Below are 20,276 nucleotides of genomic sequence, written 5' to 3'. Positions count from 1 at the left end.
TTGCTTTCTTTTCTTTTCTTTTCCTTCCTTCATTCCTTACTTCCTTTCTTTTGACAGGGTCTCACTATGTAGCTCCTGCTGTCCTGGAACTCTGTAGACCAGGCTGGCCTCAAACTCAGAGATTGGCCTGCCTCTGCCTACTGAGTGCTGGGATTAAAGGCACGAGCCACCATGCCTGGCAAAACTGTATTTTAATAATGTGTGATATAAAGAATCCCATAAACTTAACAGCTTTAGCTGGGCGTGGTGGCCCATGTCTGTAATACCAGTCCTCCATGGGCCAAGAGAGCGGGATTGCTGAGGTCTAAACTGAGCCTGAAATTCAATAAGGAAACCAGTTCTACCCACCTGATCGCTTTTAGGTACCCATTTCAGTCACGTCAACTGTGTTCACTTGCTATCCATCTCCAGACCTGTGTCAGCTGCAGAATTGAAACTGTACTTGTTAAACAAAATTCTCCTCGTTCCTTTACTCTCCTATTTTACACCGTAGCTGTGAATGTGTCTTCTTTAAATACCTCATGAGAAGAAACACACAGCAGTCTGTTTTATCTTTAGGGGATGTGGTCCAAGGCTGTGTGGGTGAAGTGTAAATGTGTGGCTAGCACCTGAACTAAGAACCGAGGTTTTCCTCCAGTGTTTCCACACGGACCAGGATTGTTACAGCTTGGTGTATATTTCTGGATTTCCATTTTTGGTTGACAACAGATAACTGAAGCTGTGGAGAGTGAGAACCCTGGGTGAAGGAGGCCCCTGTGGCATTTATCACCAGTGCTGAACACTATCCCACCGTGTGTCACCGCTACCCATTCTCAGTGTGTGCACTTGGAGTGCCTTCTCCCTGTCTGCCCAGCTGCCCATGTCTCTGTGCAGTCTTTGGAGAAGTGCCCGGAAGTGGACTTGCGCATCATAGGTCGTAGCAGTTGCTCTGTACTCACTGACAGTGCACACAATTCTAATTTTTCTGTCATTTACCAACACTGTTACTTTGTTTTGAGTGTTTTTGATAATGATGTTCTTGTTTTGGGTAGTAACTATCTTAATAAGTAGAAGTGAAGTACCATTGTGTTATTTGTGCATCTCAACGGGGAAGGTGGACACTTTTCATGTTCTTTGTGGTTGTTTGTGTTTCTTCTGGGGAAAAAAGTCGGGACCCCGCTAGGTAGGCTAGGATGGCCCGGAGTCTCCTTCAAACTTCTCATCCTGCCACAGCCCCTACCGAGGTGCTGCGATCACAAGCATGTCCACCATTCCTCTTCCAGAGTGTGTGTGTGTGTGTGTACATGGGTTTGGGGTATTTTTCCTTGGGGGTTGTCCACATGTCTTTGCAACAGTCTCTCTCTTCCCTGGGACCTGACGTTCACTGATTAGGTGAGGGTGGCTGATCATAAGCCCGGGGACTTGCCTGTCTTCAGCTCCCTGGTGCGGGATTAAAAGTGAACACTGCCATGCCTGACTTTTGTGTGAGTTGTGGGATTAAACTCAGGTCCCCATGTTCATGCTGATGTGGCAGGTACTCCACTGCTGACTGGGCTGCCACCACCCCACTGCAGGCCTGCTTCCTCCGTTTTTCAGCCATCGGCTTCTTCTGGTTGAGTTGTAGTAGTTCTCTATAGATTCTAGATAGTAACCTCCTCCTCCTCATGCACATGATGTATAAATGTCTTACCTTGTTTCATAGGTTGCCTTTCAGTCTGTCACTGTTGCCTCTTCTGTTGTTTTAAATAATTTAAGAAATTACTGAAAAATTCAATATTATGAACTCTTTCCCCTATTTTTTAAAATATGGTTTATAGTTTTAAATCTTATATTTTAAGTCTTTAATCTATTTTGTTGTTGTTGTTGTTATTTTTGTTTTTGTTTTTCAAGACAAGGTTTCTCTGTGAAACAGTTCTGGCTGTGTTGGAACTCACTCTGTAGACCAGGCTGGCCTTGAACTCACAGAGATCCTCCTGCCTCTGCCTCCTGAGTGCTGGGATTAAAGGCTCGAGGCACTGCCGCCTGGCTTAAGTCTTTAATCTTCTTAGTTAATTCTTCACTGTATAAGAGTCCAGCTTCAATGCTCTGCAAACGGGTTCACTAGTATCATTTATCTAGCTGACGCTTCTCTTGCTCATGACTCATCTTAGTTCCCTTGTTGAATGAATATCATTGACCGAATATGTAAAGGTTTATTCTGGGCTCTCTGTTACACTGCGCTGACCTGCGTCTGTCCGCCAGTACCATTCTGTATTGACGACTATAGCTTTCTGATTTTTTTCTTCCTTTTACGTGTTGCTGAAACCAAGGGTCTTACACATGGCAGAGAAAGTCCCGTTGAGTTGAGCCCAGCTGCGTGATAAGTTTTAGCAGGAAATATGAATCTTCCAGAAATGTTTTGAATATTTCAGGAGTCCTTAAATTGTGTATAAATTTGAAGATGCCTTTCTGCTCCTGGAAAAGAAGATTTTGTAGAGATCACATTGAGGGCAGATTATTTGGTCCTGCTGACGGTTTACCAAATCTTGTCCTGTTTGTGTCTTCACTTCTTTTTATCAGAATTTGGTTCTTTTTAAGATACAGATTGTTTGACTCTTTGGTTGGGTTTATTCCTAAGTATTTTCTTCTTTTATTACTTTCTTACCGAGCCCAAACTAGTCCAGTATCCCCTTGAACTTGAGACCCTCCTGCCCCCACTTCCCAAGTAAGTGCTGGGGTCACAGGTGTGCACGCACTCACTGTCACACCTAGATTTATGCAGTGGTGATGAATGATCTGGCTTCCTGACTGCCAGAGAGATTAGCACTGGGAATTCTTTTCAGCTTGTCCACTGCTTGTGTAGATGTATGTTTGTGTGTGTGTACTATAGTATCTTCAGACAGTGTTATGTTCTGTAGGCCTTGCTATCCTTGAATATGCTGCAATTCTGCTATAGCCACACAAGTGTTAGGATTTCAGGTGTGAGCCACTACACTTAGGTGTTCATATTATCTCCTTTATTAACTTTGCTGAACTTACTAAATGTATTAGTTCTAATAAGTCGTGTGCTCTCTTATTTTTTGGTAGCATCTTCTGGGTTGTCAACATTAGATGATGCCATCTGTGAGCAGAAATAGTGGCAATTCTGTTCTAATTTGGACTTTTTTATAACTTTTTATTTGTCTAGGTGCTTTTGATAAGACCTTAAGTATGCTGTATATTAAGTCCATAGGGAGAGCAGGCATGCCTAATGTTTCCAGTCTTAGAGGAACTCTCTGCCAGTGAGTGTGTTAGTGTTATTTAAGGATGTTCATCTATTGTCTGAGGAAATGCCCTTCTGGACCTAGGTTTTGAATGATTTTGTTGACACCTTTTTTTTTTTTTTAAGATGAAAAACTAGCTGGGCGGTGGTAGCGCACGTCTTTAATCCCAGCACTCGAGAGGCAGAGGCAGAGGCAGAGGCAGGTGGATCTCTGTGAGTTCAAGACCAGCCTGGTCTATAGAGCTAGTCCAGGACAGGCTCCAAAGCTACAGAGAAACCCTGTCTCGAAAACAAACAAACAAACAAACAAACAAAGATGAAAAACTAATGATGGAGCAGTCTGAATAAAGAGTCACTTGTATTATTGCTGTCCTTTTTCCTCTTGGTGGAGAGAAAAACAGGAAGAGGAGACAGATGTAGCATTTCTCCATGTATAGATCTGAGTACTTAAAAGGACAGGCATGGCTTGCTAATAAAGATTTATGACTTCCTAATTTTACATTTTCAGGTTGTTTCTGGCACACATGTGCTTGTCCGTTCACACACACACACACATTAATTTGGTTTTTCTCAAACTTTTTTAGGTTCCACTGAAAGCAAAATGACAAAGTCCAGCCCTTTGAAAATAACATTGTTTTTAGAAGAGGAAACGTCCTTAGAAGTCTTGTCAGACCCGAAGGCTGAGCAGGAGACTGGTTGGTTTCTAGTCTTTATTTCTCGTTAGCTCTGGATCCATTATAATACAATAATGTAAGAAGAATGCTCTGTTTTTAAATGGCCTGTCATTTTACAATACCTTTTATTTTCAGGCTGGGATGTACTGGAGCTTCCATTGAGCTGTGTGCTGCTAACAGTCACTGTTAGGTTACTCTGGAATTGCCCTAGATGGCGTTAATATTCTCCTGTGTGAAAGTACAGCTAACAATAGAAGAGACTCATTTGAAAGTTGTTGTTGAGATTTATTTTTATTTCATTTATTTTTTCCAGGACAGGGTTTCTCTATGTAGCCTGGCTGTCCTGGAACTCGCTCTTTAGACCAGGTGGCCTCGAACTCACAGAGGTTTACCTGCCTCTGTCTCTTGGGACTAAAGTCATATGCCACCGTCACTCGTTGAGATTTATTATTTTTAAATAATGTGTGTCTGTGTCTTTGTGGGAGTGTGTTGATATGACTGTAGGTGCCTTCAGAGGCCAAAGGAAAGTGTTGTATCTCCTGGAGCTGGAGTTACAGATGGTTGTGAGCAGCCCATGGTGGGTGCTAAGAACTGAACTTGGGTCCTTTAGAAGAATAGTAGACTTTAAACACCAAACCATCTCTCCAGCCTTTGATACTTTTTGAAAGTCATAATCTTGTGTTCCTGCTTAATACTTTCACTTAAATCCAAAGCATTAAGTTCAGGGTTTGTTTTTTTTTTTTGCAAGTATAGTCTTTATATCTTAGAAAATATTTTGGAACTTTCAGAATACTTATATGAGAGTCCAGCTTTATCTTGATTTTATATGTATTGGAAGTTGTCCTCTCTCCTTGTTGTTAGAAAGTGATTTTTTTTTTTAAGGGAAACTCTCTGTTATTTGGATAAGCGTGAAAACTCAGCCTCCTCTGCCACGCTGGTTTAGTGTCTACCCATTGAAATGTTTTTCAGAAGTGGTACGTGAAGCTGCGATGAGTGTGGATGATGATGCTATCAATAGCTCCAAAGTCATTAATGACATCTTTAGTGACGTCTTAGAGGAAGGGGAACTGGATGTGGAAAGGAACCAAGAGGAGATGGAGCAAGTGGGAGCAGAGAGCAGTGAGGAGCAGGAGGATGCACTGAACATCTCTTCAATGTCTTTACTGGCTCCGTTAGCCCAGACAGTTGGGGTGGTAAGTCTGGAGGTAAGAAAAGACTACATGTGCACAGGCTCACAGCAAAGTAAACTGAACGATAATGCACACCTCCTCCACTTCTGGTAACTGACTTTCACTCTCTAGACAGTGGGGTTGTGTGAACCTGATAGAATTCTCTCAGTACCCCTAGTCAACTCTAGTGATTTCTGTGACCTCGGGTAACATTGACATTTTAACACGCATGACATTGGGCTCAAATTCTGGTTGTAGTGTTTTGTAATTGTGGTAGCTTCTCTATGACATGGTTCTCTCAGCTGTTAAAAAAGGTCAGCAACAGTACCTACATTCTAGGGCTGATGGAATCTTTCAGTCATAATTATATTTAGGACAGGAAATACAAGCAGCGTTCACTGAGGCCTAACCTCTATTTGCCATCATCCTAAACTTAGTAACTGTAGCTCTGGAGATGAGCTCAGTTAGAAGTACTTTTATTTAAAGGCTTTGTTGATTTGTTTTGTTTTGGTTTTTTATTTTCTTTCTTTCTTTCTTTCTATTTTGAGACAGGGTCTCATGTAGCCCAAAGCTGCCCTTGTGTATTAGGCTGGTGTAAGAAGAGTTGTAGTTTCTGACCATGAATTTTAAGTCTTTCTAACAGGCTCAAGTACATCTTTATCAGCCAGTATAGGAACTATTATAATTAGCACATTTTTGCCTATGAGAAGTAAGTGTATTTAATCGTGTAGTAAAGTCTGTGCTTTAGGAGTCAACAGACTTTTGAAAAGCATTTTCTGGATCCTGCTGGTTGTGAAAGCATTTTTCCTATAACAAGTGTTGTTGAGATGTAGAATAAGTGGTAGTTGGCTGACTATAAGTCAGGCGAATGTGGCGCATGAGGCAAAACTTCATGGCTCAGTTAGTTCAAATGTAAAGAACTTTTCCCCTTCATTTTTATTTCATGTGTGGTGTTTTGCCTGAGTGCTTATCTATGTATGCATCATGTGTGTGCTGTGCCTGTAGAAGCCACAGAAAGAGTCGGATCTTCTGGGACTGTATTTAAGATAGTTTCGAGCCACATGTGAGTGCTGGGAATTGAACCCTGGTCCTCTAGAAAATCAGCCAGTGCTCTTAACCACCAAGTCATCTCTCCAGCCCCTAGTTGAGCTTTTGAAGTTTGGTTCTGTGATGTTTGGTGAAGAACTGGGCCTCTTCATGGACTGGTACTGGCAGTGCATCTCGTAGGTTTGCTGATTTGTGTTTTTTATCCATTTACTTTGTAGAGGCTTAATCTATTTTGTTATTTTATAATAAATCAGTAGATGTGTTGGATATGTATTTCCTAATAGCAGAAAAAAATTACATTCTCAGAATTAAATGAAGTATCATTTAGGATCAGTGTTGTGCCTCCATAGCATCTGGCATGTATCACCCCTGGGTGTGGTGATACATGTCTATAACCCCAGGTTTCAGGAGGTTGTGGCAAGAAGATCAAGAGTTGGAGGCTAGCCTGGACTACATAATGAAGACCACTTCTCTTAAAAACAAAACACCTAAAAACAAAGTTGAAAGTCTAATGTCTCACTTACTTGTTTACTTTTCTGCAGAATGTAATTTCTTCACCCAAATTGGAGTTGAGAGACATAAGCCCAAGTGCTGCAAGTCCCAAACCAGGAAAATTCCAGAGACCCCGTGTTCCTCGAGCTGAGTCTGGGGACAGCATCGGTTCTGAAGACCGTGATCTTCTCTATAGGTAAGGTGTGTGGGGAAGGGTCCCCTCCACTGTGTTAGCTTAGGTTGACATGAGGAGTGTTACAGCTTAGTGCTCGTTCACAAAGCCATATAAGCCTGGGTAACTGTCTGTGACCTGGGGATTGAACTCAGGACCTCAGGAGTGCTAAGCCTGAGCTGCCCACTGAAGGGCAGCCCCAGCCTGGAATAACTTCTGTCAGTTTCCTTTCACCAGATGACGTTTCCATTTGGGGGAAATGTGCTGATGCTTAAGTGTGAGATCAGGTTTCTGTTGACATGCTCGATAAAGACTATTATTGTTCAGTGGATTTCCAACAGTAACTCTTTTTCCCCCAAAGCATTGATGCTTACAGGTCTCAAAGATTCAAAGAAACAGAGCGCCCTTCCATAAAGCAAGTGATTGTTCGAAAAGAAGATGTTGCTTCAAAATTGGGTGAAAAGAATAATGTCTTTTCTTGTCAAGTTAATATCAAACAAAAAATGCAGGTAGGCTCTGGCATGGGAAGGGAATTTAGACTTTCTTGAACTAGATTGTGAGCTTGTGGCCCCACTAATCTCCACCCCGAGTAACTGGAGTGGGATCTGACACAAGGGAGCTAAGTTACTCCCGGGTTCAGTTTAAGTTCAGGAACACGCTCTTGTTAGAGAACTGCTGTGAAGTCATCACTTTGGAGTAGGATGTGGAGCTCTGGAGTACAGTAATGTCCAGAGTGTGTGAGGCCCTGGGTTCAAGCCCCAGCACCTCTCTGCTCCCCAAAACATAACTATAACTATTAGTTGGATGGTGGTAAATTGTGAAACTTACTGTGGTCTTCAACGGGCTTTGTGCTAAAGGAAACCGTTTTGTTCGTTTGGTGGCACTTTCTGTATGGATGCTGGGGATCAGGACTCAGGTCCCATGCTTGTGCAGCAGACACTTTGCCAACTGACCCATTTCCCCAGCCCTCACTGAATGACTATATGGAGCTCCAGTCAGCACAGCAGCACTTTGCAAAACCAAACATGCACTATAATGTAAAGTTATTGCTAACTACTTGAGAAGAGTGGCAGGAAAATATTAAAAGTTTGTTCTACTTAGTTAGACCGTTATGCTATATTTATTATTTTGAGATAGGGCCTCCTGATGTAACCTTAGCTGGCCTGGAGCTTGCTCTGTAGACCAGGCTGTCCTCAAACTCAGAGATCTGCCTGTTTCAGCCTCTTGAGTATTGAGAGTAAAGGACTGTTATGAATCTTTTGTTTGGTTGGTTTTGTTTTGTGGTTTTTCAAGACACGGTTTCTCTGTGTAGCTCTGGAGGTCCTGGAGCTTTCTTTGTAGACCAGGCTGGCCTTGAACCTCAAACTCAGAGAGATTCACCTGCCTTTGCCTCGTGAGTGCTGGTATTAAAAGCGTGGGCCACCACACCCACCTGACTGGTATGTTTTATGGGAGCAGGAAACTCTGCACATATAATACAATCTCATTTCATAGCATATAGTATGATCTTCTCAGCCAGCAGTTATGAGTTGTGGAAGGCAAGAAGGCGTATTGGTTCATCAGGACTCAGTAGCCAGTGTTGGTTCTAACTTCTGGAATTTGACACCGTGTGGTTTGTTTTAGGCATATTTAAGCATAGCACAATTTGGTGAAAACTTATGTTGGTCATGATTAACTCAAGCTTGCATGCACAACAAAGCATACATAAATCTCCTTGAAAACAAAGTAAGCTAGATATAGATCAGATGTGACTACATCAAAACTATTTGTAAAGTCCAAAAAGGTAGGTTCTATAGACCAACTGAGAAAAACAAATAAGGGCACTGGCTGTTCTTTCAGGGGTCCCGAGTTCAATTCCTAGCAACCACTTGGTGGCTCACAGCCATCTGTAATGAGATCTGGCGCCCTCTTCTGGCGAGTAGGCATACATGCAGACAGAACACTATACATAATAAATAAGTAAATCTTAAAAAAAAGGGGTCTGGGGCAGGAGAGATGGCTCAGAGGTTAGGAGCACCGACTGCTCTTCCAGAGGTCCTGAGTTCAATTCCCAGCACCCACATGGTGCCTCACAACCATCTGTAATGAGATCTGGTGCCCTCTTCTGGTCTACAGGTGTACATGCACAACACTGTATACATAATAAATAAATAAATCTTTTTTTTTTTTTTTTTTTTTTAAAGCAGTCTGGGGAGGACCCAATGCCGGAAAAGGTCTCTTGCCACAACAGATAGCACAAAGGTCACCAGGCTAGAAAGAGTGTCTGCTCCAGCCTTCTGGATAGATAAGGAGGTTTTTCATCCCTTCCTGTGATGGGATAACCCTGTGTACTTAACACTCCAGGTTCCCCTAGTGAACATCTGAGCACAAAGGCCTCCATGCCTCCTTCAGTACAGTAATGTCACATTAAAGCTGTATTCATTGGTGTTAACATGGTGTGATATGCACTGTGTTTTCAGAAGTATGGCCAGAGTGAAGGTGTGCATGGATAAGTGCTGCCAGAAGCATCTTGGATTCATCACATAATTTAACTTTGAGTTAATGTTTGTTGTTACATTTTTTGTGATGCTCACAGTTAAGCTAAAGTTAAAGAATCTGCAATCTATAAACTTGTGCAGTAAAACTAACATTTGGACTTTACTTTCTAAAAAAATTTAGAAATTATGCAGTCAGATTAATTAGAATTAATTTTTCCTGTGGTCTCACCAGGAGCTCAATAATGACATAAATTTGCAGCAGACAGTGATCTACCAGGCCAGCCAGGCTCTGAACTGTTGTGTTGATGAAGAGCATGGGAAAGGGTCCCTGGAAGAGGCTGAAGCAGAAAGACTTCTTCTGATTGCAAGTATGTGTGATGTCCCTGGAATACAGTGTCCTAAATGAACTGCATGTGCACACTCCTGTGTGTCTCATGTTGAGGTGGGAAAGTGACACCTCATAAAAACCCGAATAAAGCTGAAGCAGTATAAGGAGTTGGGGATGTACTAGCCAATGACATTTTATCCAAACAGTTCCACCAAAGAGACAACCACTGACCTCGCCTGTGTTCTCGTTCAGTTCTCTTTCCAGTGTGCTTTCAGGGTTTGTCTCAGTCAGGGCCAGTCTCAGTTTAATGTCTGGAATATTACTTGCCTATTTTTACATAGCTGAGAAGAGAGCACTTCTGATTGATGAGCTGAACAAGCTGAAGAACGAGGGGCCTCAGAGGAGGAACAAGGCTGGTGGCCTGTCTCAGAGTGAATTTGTTCCATCCAAAGGGTCTGTCACTTTGTCAGAAATCTGCTTGCCTCTGAAGGCAGATTTTGTCTGCAGCACCGCTCAGAAACCAGGTATGAGGCTGGATTACATGGAAAATTGTGAGGTCCACCTGGACTGGATTTGTTTGAGAAAGATAAAAGTAGAGTATGCATTATGCTACAAAGCTTCCATCTTATAATGTCATTCCTCGTAGTGGAAGGCAATTCCTCATAATTGAACAATTGGGGACATTTATATAATAGGTTTGCCAACCCATGCAAGCACGTACATCAATCACTCTGTCTCACAGTAAGGCTAAACAGAATTATGACAGAAAACATTTTCCTAGGTTATCTTGACAGGATATATCATTTGCCTTTCATTAATTAGTTTGGTTATGTGCCAGGTCACGTAAAAGAATTTATTTTACTTTATTCTTCTTAAAATTCACCCCATTTTTGAAGTTCCTTCTGGAAATTTTGAATTATTGGTTGTGTGAGTGATAATTACTCAGCGAGTATACTTGTATTGAACTTTTATTTCCTTTTCTTTTCTGGATTGGATAACCACAGTGACCTCTTAAAATGGGAGTCCAATGGGTGAAGAGGACTATGGCAGTAGGATCTGAAAACTGCAGGGTGATTTCTAGGAAACTCTGTGTGAAATGTTGAATAAGGATTATTTTAAGTCTGGGCAGTGGTGGCACTCGCTTTTAATCCCAGTACTCAGGAGGCAGAGGCAGGCGGAGGCACCCTTCAGAGGTGTGTGCTAACCTCCTAATGCCTAATGGATTATGGCAGAAAGTGAGGATTGTAGAATGAAGCTATTTTGCTTTATGTAATTAGGAGACTTGATACTTATTTCCAGACTGGAGGTATCAGGTTGTGTCTTTCTTAGCTTTTTGTTTTGGGAAATTTAATCTTAGAAATTGTAAATAAAAATTTGATGTGGCTCAGGTGCAATATGACTTCTGGCCTTCCAGCATGCTGTCTAGCTGAGTTTGTTGTTCTTTTGCTAATTTTGCAATGTGGTTATTTACTTATTACAGATGCATCAAGTTACTACTACCTAATTATTCTAAAAGCTGGAGCTGAACATATGGTCGCCACACCATTAGCAAGTACTTCAAACTCTCTTAGTGGTGACGCTCTGACATTTACCACTACATTTACTCTGTAAGTAAATTGAGCATCTCATGGTTCAGACATGTTTTTCTTTTAATAGAGTTAAGACAGTCTTGGCATTTGAGTGATATTTATATCTTTTTTATCTGTTGTAGTTTATGGGATGGAACTCAGAGCTTTGTGCATGCTAAATATGCATTCTATCAGCAAACTACATCTCAAACTTTTTTTTTTTTTTTTTTTTGGTTTTCCGAGCAGTGTTTCTCTCTGTAGCCCTGGCTGTCCTGGAACTCACTCTGTAGACTAGGCTGGCCTCAAACTCAAAGAGATTTTAGCTGCCTCTGCCTCCTGAGTGCTGGGGTTAAAGGTGTGTGCTGCCACCACCTGGTCCCAAACTTTGATAGTATTTAAAATGCATTTACATTTGTTTACTAACTTATTGTAATTAATGTAATATTTTTATTAGCATATCTTAAACATAATGGCATGACATTTTCATGCCTGCGTATAATATATTTTGGTTCTATTAACTCCTCACTACCCTCTCTCCCACTTCACTCCTGCTGACCCCTTTGTTCTCCTTGACGACTTCCCAGCTGCTTTCAATCCTTTGGTGGTTTTTCTTTTTGGTAATGCTGGAAATCAAGCCTCGAGCCTTGGGTACTAGGCAAGTGCCCTACCAATATGCTGCAACCTATCCCTTAATTTGTCTGTCTTACTTATTAAAGTTATTATTATTTGGTGAGCTAATGAGTCTAAGTTAGGGCTGCTTACAGGACCATGGGTAAGGGGTTACTTACAGTAGCGTGGGCAACTTACCAGTGATTGGCCCACTCCAAGAAATGTCTCGTGTCCTCTCCCATCCCCACCCTCGGAACCTTCAGCTGGCAGTCTCCTCAGGAAAAGACAGGCCCTTGTGAGCACCTTCCCCAGATCTTCTTCTTTTTCCTCCTCCTCCTCCTCCTTCTATTTATGAGGTGCTGGAGAGATGGCTCAGTGGTTAAGAGCACAGGCTGTTCCTCCAGAGGTCCTGAGTTCAGTTCCCACTATCTGAGCTTGTGCTGCTCACACCAATCTGTAGCTCTAGTTCCCAAGGATCCAGTGCTCTCTTCTAGCTTCGCGGCCACTGCATACATGTGGTACACAGACATGCATGGAGGCAAGACACCCACACGTATAAAAATAATAGAGTCTTTAGACATTTCTTTGTGATTATCAGTGTGTGCCTACATACTTGTATGATGTGTGCATGCGTTTGTGGTCAACAGCTCATGTGTAGAAGTTACAGGATAATTGTAGAATCTGTTCTCTCCTGCCTTTATGTGAGCTCTGGGTATTGAACTTAGGTTGCTAGGCTTGGGCAGCAAGCCCCTTTAGCTTCTGAGCCATCTTCTGGGCCCCTATTTATTCTGTAAATATGAGCAGTGATCCAGCTTTCAGTTGTTCCATTTAGCTCTTCTGTCTGACTTATTTTCTGTGGCGTTGGTGCTTTTGGACTATAGATGTGCAGTGTGTGTGGTGCTCCAGTGTTTTGCACCCTTATTTTTATAGATGCTTTAAATCACAAAATAATATTTACTTTTTAATTTTTGGGTTTTTGAGACAGGGTTTCTCCTTGTAGCCCTGGCTACCACAGAACTTGTTCTGTAGACCAGGCTGGCTTCAGACTCAGAGATCTGCCTGCCTCTGCCTCCCGAGTGCTGGGATTAAAGGTGTGCGCCACCACCACCTGGCCAAAGAGGTATTTTCAAACTGCAACCAAAATCTAATTTGAAAAATATTTCTGCTTGTATTAATACTCTTAATATTTACTCTATAAACTTGTAAAATGCCTGCGTGCAGCAGCGCATGGGTAAGGAGGCAGGAGGACAGCTGTTGGAGCCTTGGGCTAGAGCTGCAGTGGTTCCTCAGGCTTGGTGGCAAGCACTGTTCCTCACTGCCTTCCTGCAGTATTACTAAAGACCCTGGTTTTTATAGTACAAATATTACTGAAGTATGTCTTAAGAGAAAATGCATTTTTACCATTTTTTATTACTCTTAATAGTTTATTGTATTTCTTAAAAATACAATGGAGTCTTTGTTGTAACAGTGTTTGTACATTATTTTTAAAGGCATAACTAGGTTTTTATTACAGTTTTTTTAATACTCTTTTTTCAGGAATGATGTTTCCAATGACTTTGAAATAAATGTTGAAGTTTACAGCTTGGTAAGTAGTTAAAAAGCTTTCTGAAATGAACAATAATATATTTCCTTAATAATATTAGGTTTTAAAGCAGTTATATTTTGGATTTGTGTGTAGGTACAAAAGAAAGATTCATCAGGTCTTGATAAGAAGAAGAAAGCCTCGAAGTCCAAGGTGAGAGCTGCAACCTAGTGAGGGCACTGCTGGAGAGTGTCCTGTCAGTCAGTAAGTGACCATGGCGCCTCTAAGGAAAGCATCTCATTGGGGCTGCCTTCCCTTCAGAGGTTTACACTGAATGGAATTATTGTCCTGGGGGAAACATGGCAGGCAGATGTGCCAGAGAGGTAGCTGAGAGTTCTACATCTGGATCAGCAGACAGCAGGAAGAGACAGACACTAGATCTGGCTTGAGCTTCTGAAACCAAAGCCCACCCTAGTGACACACTTCCTTCAGCAGGGGCACACCGACCCCAACAAGGCCACCACGCCTCTGATTAGTGACCAAGCACACCCATTCAAACCACCACCACCAGTTTAGTTTTAGTTACAAGTTTCAGTGATTTAAGGGTTTTTTATTTTTTTAAATAGGCCCCACATTTCTATTGACTGCATTAAGTAAGTATGACTGTAGAGTGTAAATGTATATAAGTGATCGTGATAAACACTGAGCTTGCTGAGAAATATGACTTACTAGGGTCTTGGTTCCCACCTTTCTAGTCTTTGCTCTTTCGTTTGCTTCCTAAAGCATTAGAATTTTTTTTCTGGCTGGGCGGTGGTGGCACATGAGTTTAATCCCAGCACTCAGGAGGCAGAGCCAGGCGGATCTCTGAGTTCGAGGCCAGCCTGGTCTACAGAGTGAGTTCCAGGACAGCCAGGGCTACACAGAAAAACCTTGTCTCAAACACCCCCCCCCCCCAAAAAAAAATAGAAGTTTTTTTCTGTCCTCGGTTTTTAAATCTTTCTTTAATCTAACTTTTTTATTGGGTGGAAAGTGAGAAAACTGAAAAAACAAAGTATTTTGGCTCTACTTTCAAAGAGGAGACTTTGCAAAGTCTCATTAAAGGAATTAAGTATGGTCTGTTTATATTCAACAGTTATTTCCTATGTAAGAACATTAGTTTTAAGCTCTGAATTGCGGGGATTTAGCTCAGTGGTAGAGCGCTTGCCTAGTAGGCAAGCGCAAGGCCCTGGGTTTGATCCTCAGCTCCGGAAAAAGAAAAAAAAAAAGTTTAAAACCTTAAGCTCTGAATTGCAATATTTAATAGAAAATATACTAAGCTCTCTCTTTTTCCAGGCTATTACTCCAAAGAGACTCCTCACATCTATAACTTCAGTAAGTAGAATTTTTCTAAAAATCAAATCCTCTTGATAGATCTACATTTTTATTAAAACTACAGATTGACTACCAGCTTTTAATGCTGTAGAAGTCTTTAAAATCACTAATGGACCCCGTACTTGAGAGGCAGAAGCAGGGGTTACAAGCTGAAGTCTAGTCTGGACTACGTAGTAAGACTTTCTCAAAATAAATGAAGATATGTTAATTATTGATATTTAATGTAAGGAACATGTTTTCTCCACCGTAGTCCTTGTGTTAAAATTTGTACTTAACAGTTAAATTTGCATACTAAATAATAGATAATTAATGTATCTTCTTCACCCCTTCTTTTTGTTAGAAAAGCAACCTTCATTCTTCAGGTGAGTGGATCTAAACTATTTATTATGTATACAGAAGAGGGCGCCAGCTCTCATTACAGATGGTTGTGAACCACCATGTGGTTGCTGGGAATTGAACTCACGACCTCTGGAAAAACAGTCAGTGCTCTTAACCTCTGAGCCATCTCCCCAGCCCTCAAATCATTTTTATGTTTTGTGTGTGTGTGTGTGTGTGTGTGTGTGTGTGTGTGTGTGTGTGTACACCTGCGTGTGCAGTGCAGGACCCTATGGAGGATGTTGGATTTCCTGGAGCTAGAGTTCAAGGCAGTTGTGAGCTACCCCTTAATAAGCACTGGAAACTGACCTCTGGTCCGCTGCAAGAGCACCAAGCATTCGTAACTGCTGCGCCATTCCTCAAGCCCAGGAAAAGGTTTCCTTCGTGGACTTTTAAAACCGTGTATTACTAGCACGTCTGTCTTATTTGCAGCCTTGTCGGGCAGCAGTATAAGCTGATGGTCAGGGCTTTTCAGATTGGAGCAGTCAGTGCTAGTCACTTGGTAATTCCAGCAAGCAGTCTTATTCTTCACTCTACGTCTCTTTTTTATTATCAACACCATAGAGTTTGCTTCTTTTAACTATACTGATTTCAACTAGCATTATAACACGTCACCAAAGCATCTCTCTAGGTCACTGGGAGTGGGGTGCTAGTGATGAATGAAAGTCTTTTTAAATGAATTTAGGCTCAGGTTTTCAAAGTGGATTGGGTTTTTTTTGTTTGTTTGTTTTTTGGTTGTTGTTTCCTTTTTTCCAGAGCTAAGTACCAAACCCAGGGCCTTTCGATTGCTAGGCAAGCGCTCTACCACTGAGCTAAATCCCCAACCCCGGTTTTGTTTTTGGTTTTTTGGTTTTTTTTCAATAATTTAATTTTACATATCAGCCATGGATTCCCCTTCCTCTCTCCTCCTGCCCTCCCTTCAACCCAACCCCCCATTTCCATCTTGTCCAGGGCAAGGACTCCCTGGGGATTCAGCTCAGCCTGGTAGGTTCAGTCACAGCAGGTCCAGTCCCTCCTCCCTTGGATTGTGACAGCACTGGCCCCATTTACCTCCAACAAGGTGGATGTTCTCTAATCTGTGGAGTCACTCAAGATTGCCAATAGGAAGGGAGTCTTCTCCATTTTCTTGTCACTTTATTTACTGCTTGCACATGTGTGGGTCAGAGTGAGTTCTCTTACACCATGTGGATTCCAGGGATTGAACTTGAGCCATTAGGTTTGGCTAAGCAAATGCCTTCACCTGCTGAGCCATCTAGCTTGCCAACTTTTCTATATTTTTTGCAGGGAAATTGCTTCATTTATGTGGAAAATTTTAGGTTCTCTGTCATTAAAAACATAACTTTATCAAATGTTAAGAAGTGCCTATATCTCATTTAAAAATAATCTTTTAAATAGTTTTCTTTCATTAGGAAAGCTTGATCTTTGATTTTCCAGACAGTGAAATGACTGAGCTGGTAGATGCTTGTATGTAAGCCTTACCATCTGAGTTTGATCCTGCATGCTACAACACGGCAGGACAGAACGACTCACCAAATGTTCTCTTGATCTCACAAGACTGCACATGCACACACACACACACACACACACATGTAAAACTGGAGGACACTAGGCATGGAGCCTCATACTTGTGAATGACATCGATGCTTGAAGAGCAGAAGCAAGAGGATTGTTGTACTTTCTTGGCCATTCCGGGCTGTCTTGTAGTTCCAGGCCTGCCTGGCCAAAGGGGTGATTCGTCCCTGTCTCAAAAGACAAACAAAAGGGACAGACTGAAAAGGAAAATGAGGCAGAGTCTCTGGCAGTTTGACTTCATTCATGTGGATGGTGAGGAGTCATTGCTTATTAGTTAGTGTCTTAGTCACTGCTCTCTTGCTGTGAAGAGACACTGTGAAGAAAGCAACTCCTAGAAAAGACAGCGTTTAATTGGGGACTTGCTTACAGTTTCAGAGTCCGTTATCTGAAGGCTTTACATTCTGATCCACATGCAGCCCAGGTGTGTGTGTGTGTGTGTGTGTGTGTGTGTGTGTGTGTGTCTGTGTGTCTGTCTGTCTGTCTGTCTGTCTGTCTGTCTCAGGGGCGGGGTTGAGAGAGATTGAGACTGGGTTTGGCATGGACTTTTGACACCTTGAATCCCACCCCTAGTGAGACATCTCCCCCAGTGAGAGGACACAGTAAGGCCACCCCGCCCAGTTCTTCCCCCAAATGATGTATCAGCTGAGGACTGAGCCTTGAACATGAGCCTATGGGCCACTCCTACTCAAACTTAGAAAGCCAACTGAACTAAATTTGGCTCCGTTTCTCTGCAGTGATGGCCAGTCCGGGAGGTCTCAGTGCTGTGCGTACCAGCAACTTTGCCCTGGTTGGATCTCACACACTGTCCTTATCTTCCGTCGGAGACACTAAGTTTGCTTTGGACAAGGTAACTCACTGTTCTTACGACTGTATTACACTTAAAAACATTAGTCTATAGAAATTCCCTAATACTTTCAAATGTTTAAAATTGTACATTTTAGTAGCTGGGGGTATACGTGAGTGATATATGTTGGAGTGTTTGGTATATTAATACTATATATAAATCTTGGGTCTATACTGGTTTCTGTGACAGATCTGACTAACATATTGTGTCTTGCATTTAAATGTTGTTTATATTTTTAAAAAATTCAATATGTTATGGATTTAGGTTTTCATATTTTATAGGACAAGGTCTTTTGTGTCATTGAGGCTAGCCTGAAACTTGCTGTGTAGCCAAGGCTAGCCTTGGACTTCCTCAGTCCCCCTGCCTTAACCTCTCACTGTTGGGATTATAGGCATGTGCCAGCCATATCTCTCTAATGTAAGAGATTCCTTTCCCATACTTCCTTCCTAGATTTAGTGCTTCAGATTTATTTATTTGACTTAAGGTCTGTAGCCCAGGCTATCTTCAATCTTGTTATGTGTAGCCAAGGCTGACAGAGCTCCTGATCTTCCTCTCTCTACCTCTGAATGGCTGACTACCAGCGTGGGTAGTCCTGCCTGGCCAGACAGTGTTGTGGCACTTCTTGACCTTCAGCCTCCTCCACTCCTGCCTTTCCTGTCTCCCTTCTCCATCTCTGGTAATCATGTTGACATTCAGATTGACTTGTAAACACATCTTCCACGTGTGGAGACAACATGCTGTCTTTGGGTATTTTGTATTACTCAGAGCATAGAGGTGAACTGCATGAAGAAGGCGTGGCTTCTGTCATGTGCCGCTTGTGATTGAGTGTCCCCTGCTGCACTGCAGGTGGACCTCGCTGCTCTTGCCTGCTGAGCTGGTAACTTCTTCACTCTGAGCAAAGTCACCTCGTTTCTCAGATCTTATTTTTCCCCATAGGGAATATTAGATTAATATGAGCCAGTCTAACATTAAAACTAGGAAAGTATTATTTTCGGTTGATAGACAAAGTGCTGGCCATGTTTAATTTTGACTACTGTTAACACAAAAATATTTGAACATGCTAATATCTAAAATTGTATGTAACTTTTATTTAGTAATTAACTAATTAATTACAGTATTAACACATTGAATGATACTGGATTTTTTTGTTTTCTTTTTTTCTTTTTTGTTTATTTTAGATAAATTTTGATGTAAGAGAGCAGGAGGCACTGGGCTATTTGTTCCAGGAAAAGGTTGCTTTATTTTCTTTACTTAAAATTAATGTGCTTAAGAAATCATTTCTGCCTGTATTATTTCTTAATCATGTTATGTTAAAGCTGCTGGTTAAATATATGTTCTGATAAATAAATTGAATTTAATAATTTAAAAAACCTAATGTCCTGTTCAAAACAATAACTAATTTTTATTTTTTGATCCGTGTGTGTTTGTCTCAATAACCACTCCTGTATATTTTTGGTTTACTTGAATAATTGACAATATCTATGTAGAGACAAAAAATTCATTCTGTGGGCTCATATAGAGAGAAAGATATATGTATGTATATATGGGCATCCTTTTTATCTTTTATAATTCTTTATAGTTTTCTTTAAATTTTCTCAATTTTTTTATAGGTTTGCTTTAGAATTTTCTCTATACACTTTCTACCATTTGTGATTTTTGTTGTTGTTTTGTCTTGCTTTGTTTTTTGAGACAGGATGTCTCTTTGCAACAGCTCTGGCTGTCCTGGAACTTGCTCTGTAGACCAGGCTGGACTAGACAGAGAGATCTGCCTGCCTCTGTCTCCTGAGTGCTGGGACTAAAGGCGTGTGCCACCACTGCCCGGCTTTTTTTTTTTTTTTTTTTTTTTTTAAGACAGTTTTATTTATCCTTGGCTAGATTCGAACTTACTATGTAGCAAAAGATGACTTTCAGTTTCTGATCCATCAACCTTCTAAGTTCTGGGATCACAGCCATTGGTCTTCTTGGCCAGATATTGGGTGCTGGGAATCAAACCTAGCACCTCATGCAGCTAGACAAGCACTCTACCAACTGAGCTCCATTCCCAGCCCACATTTTATAATTTTTTGAAATCTATATTCACTTTCATATTGATTATTTTTCTGAGTACTAGTTAAAATAGAAAATTAATAACTAAGTTTAAGGCTAAAATTATTCTGACTTCTGGTATACTAAAAGAACTATTGGTGTGATCATTTAAAACTGTTTTTATGTGTATGGGTGTTTGGGCTATGCTATATGTGTACCATGTGTCCCTGGTTCCTGCAGAGGCCGCAAGGAGAGCGTTAGATCCCCAGAACCACAAGTGTGGATTTATTTCTGTGTTGTTTGAGCTGAAACCTAATTTAAATGCTGAATCCTGGCAACTTAAATGATGAATCTCAGTCAGTTGCAGACATAAACCCCTTATTTCAATGAAATCCAGAATTCTCATTTTTATACTTTTGTGGAAAAAGGATGTTCCAAAGCTCAGCTGACTTGAAGGAGCCTCTTAGCTATAGATAGAGAGATTTCCTTTAGGAAATGTCAGTTCAAGTAGTTTTAGAGAAAACAGTAACAAAGTGAGACAATTATAGACTGACATGACTTTGAGCTGAGAAGTAGAGTGATTAGGCTTTTTTTCCTTAGGGTCTTTCTGTGCAGCCCTGGCTGGCTGGGAACTCTATATAGACCAGGCTGGCCTTGAACTCACAGTTATCCACCTGCCTCTGCTTACCAAGTGCTGGGATCAAAGGTGTGCACCAAGACTGGCTGATTAGGCATTCTTATCTCCTTGAAGAAATCCAGTGTATGCCTTTTGACCTGTGTAGCTATGTCTCCCTCTCCCTCTAAAATATGC

The 20,276-nt window shown here is 41.4% G+C and overlaps 1 protein-coding gene across 5 annotated transcripts in view; it reads left to right on the top strand.

The window, feature by feature from the left end:
* Anln (anillin actin binding protein) overlaps window positions 1-20,276 on the top strand; it is a 63,904-nt gene that overhangs the window by 27,783 nt on the left and 15,845 nt on the right. For 4 of the 5 annotated variants that reach the window (XM_036192135.1, XM_036192138.1, XM_036192139.1 and 1 more), the window contains 12 exons: window positions 3,805-3,915; window positions 4,864-5,099; window positions 6,653-6,798; window positions 7,136-7,283; window positions 9,484-9,619; window positions 9,921-10,103; window positions 11,060-11,186; window positions 13,293-13,341; window positions 13,435-13,491; window positions 14,611-14,649; window positions 14,990-15,011; window positions 17,331-17,443. In XM_036192135.1, coding sequence (XP_036048028.1) covers window positions 3,805-3,915; window positions 4,864-5,099; window positions 6,653-6,798; window positions 7,136-7,283; window positions 9,484-9,619; window positions 9,921-10,103; window positions 11,060-11,186; window positions 13,293-13,341; window positions 13,435-13,491; window positions 14,611-14,649; window positions 14,990-15,011; window positions 17,331-17,443 — 1,367 coding nt within the window. The remainder of the gene's footprint in view (window positions 1-3,804; window positions 3,916-4,863; window positions 5,100-6,652; window positions 6,799-7,135; window positions 7,284-9,483; window positions 9,620-9,920; window positions 10,104-11,059; window positions 11,187-13,292; window positions 13,342-13,434; window positions 13,492-14,610; window positions 14,650-14,989; window positions 15,012-17,330; window positions 17,444-20,276) is intronic. The other variant, XM_036192136.1, reaches the window with a different exon arrangement.

Source organism: Onychomys torridus, chromosome 7, assembly GCF_903995425.1.
Source record: "Onychomys torridus chromosome 7, mOncTor1.1, whole genome shotgun sequence".
In the NCBI taxonomy this organism is placed as follows: Eukaryota; Metazoa; Chordata; class Mammalia; order Rodentia; family Cricetidae; genus Onychomys; species Onychomys torridus.
This window is presented reverse-complemented; position numbering and strand designations above follow the sequence as displayed.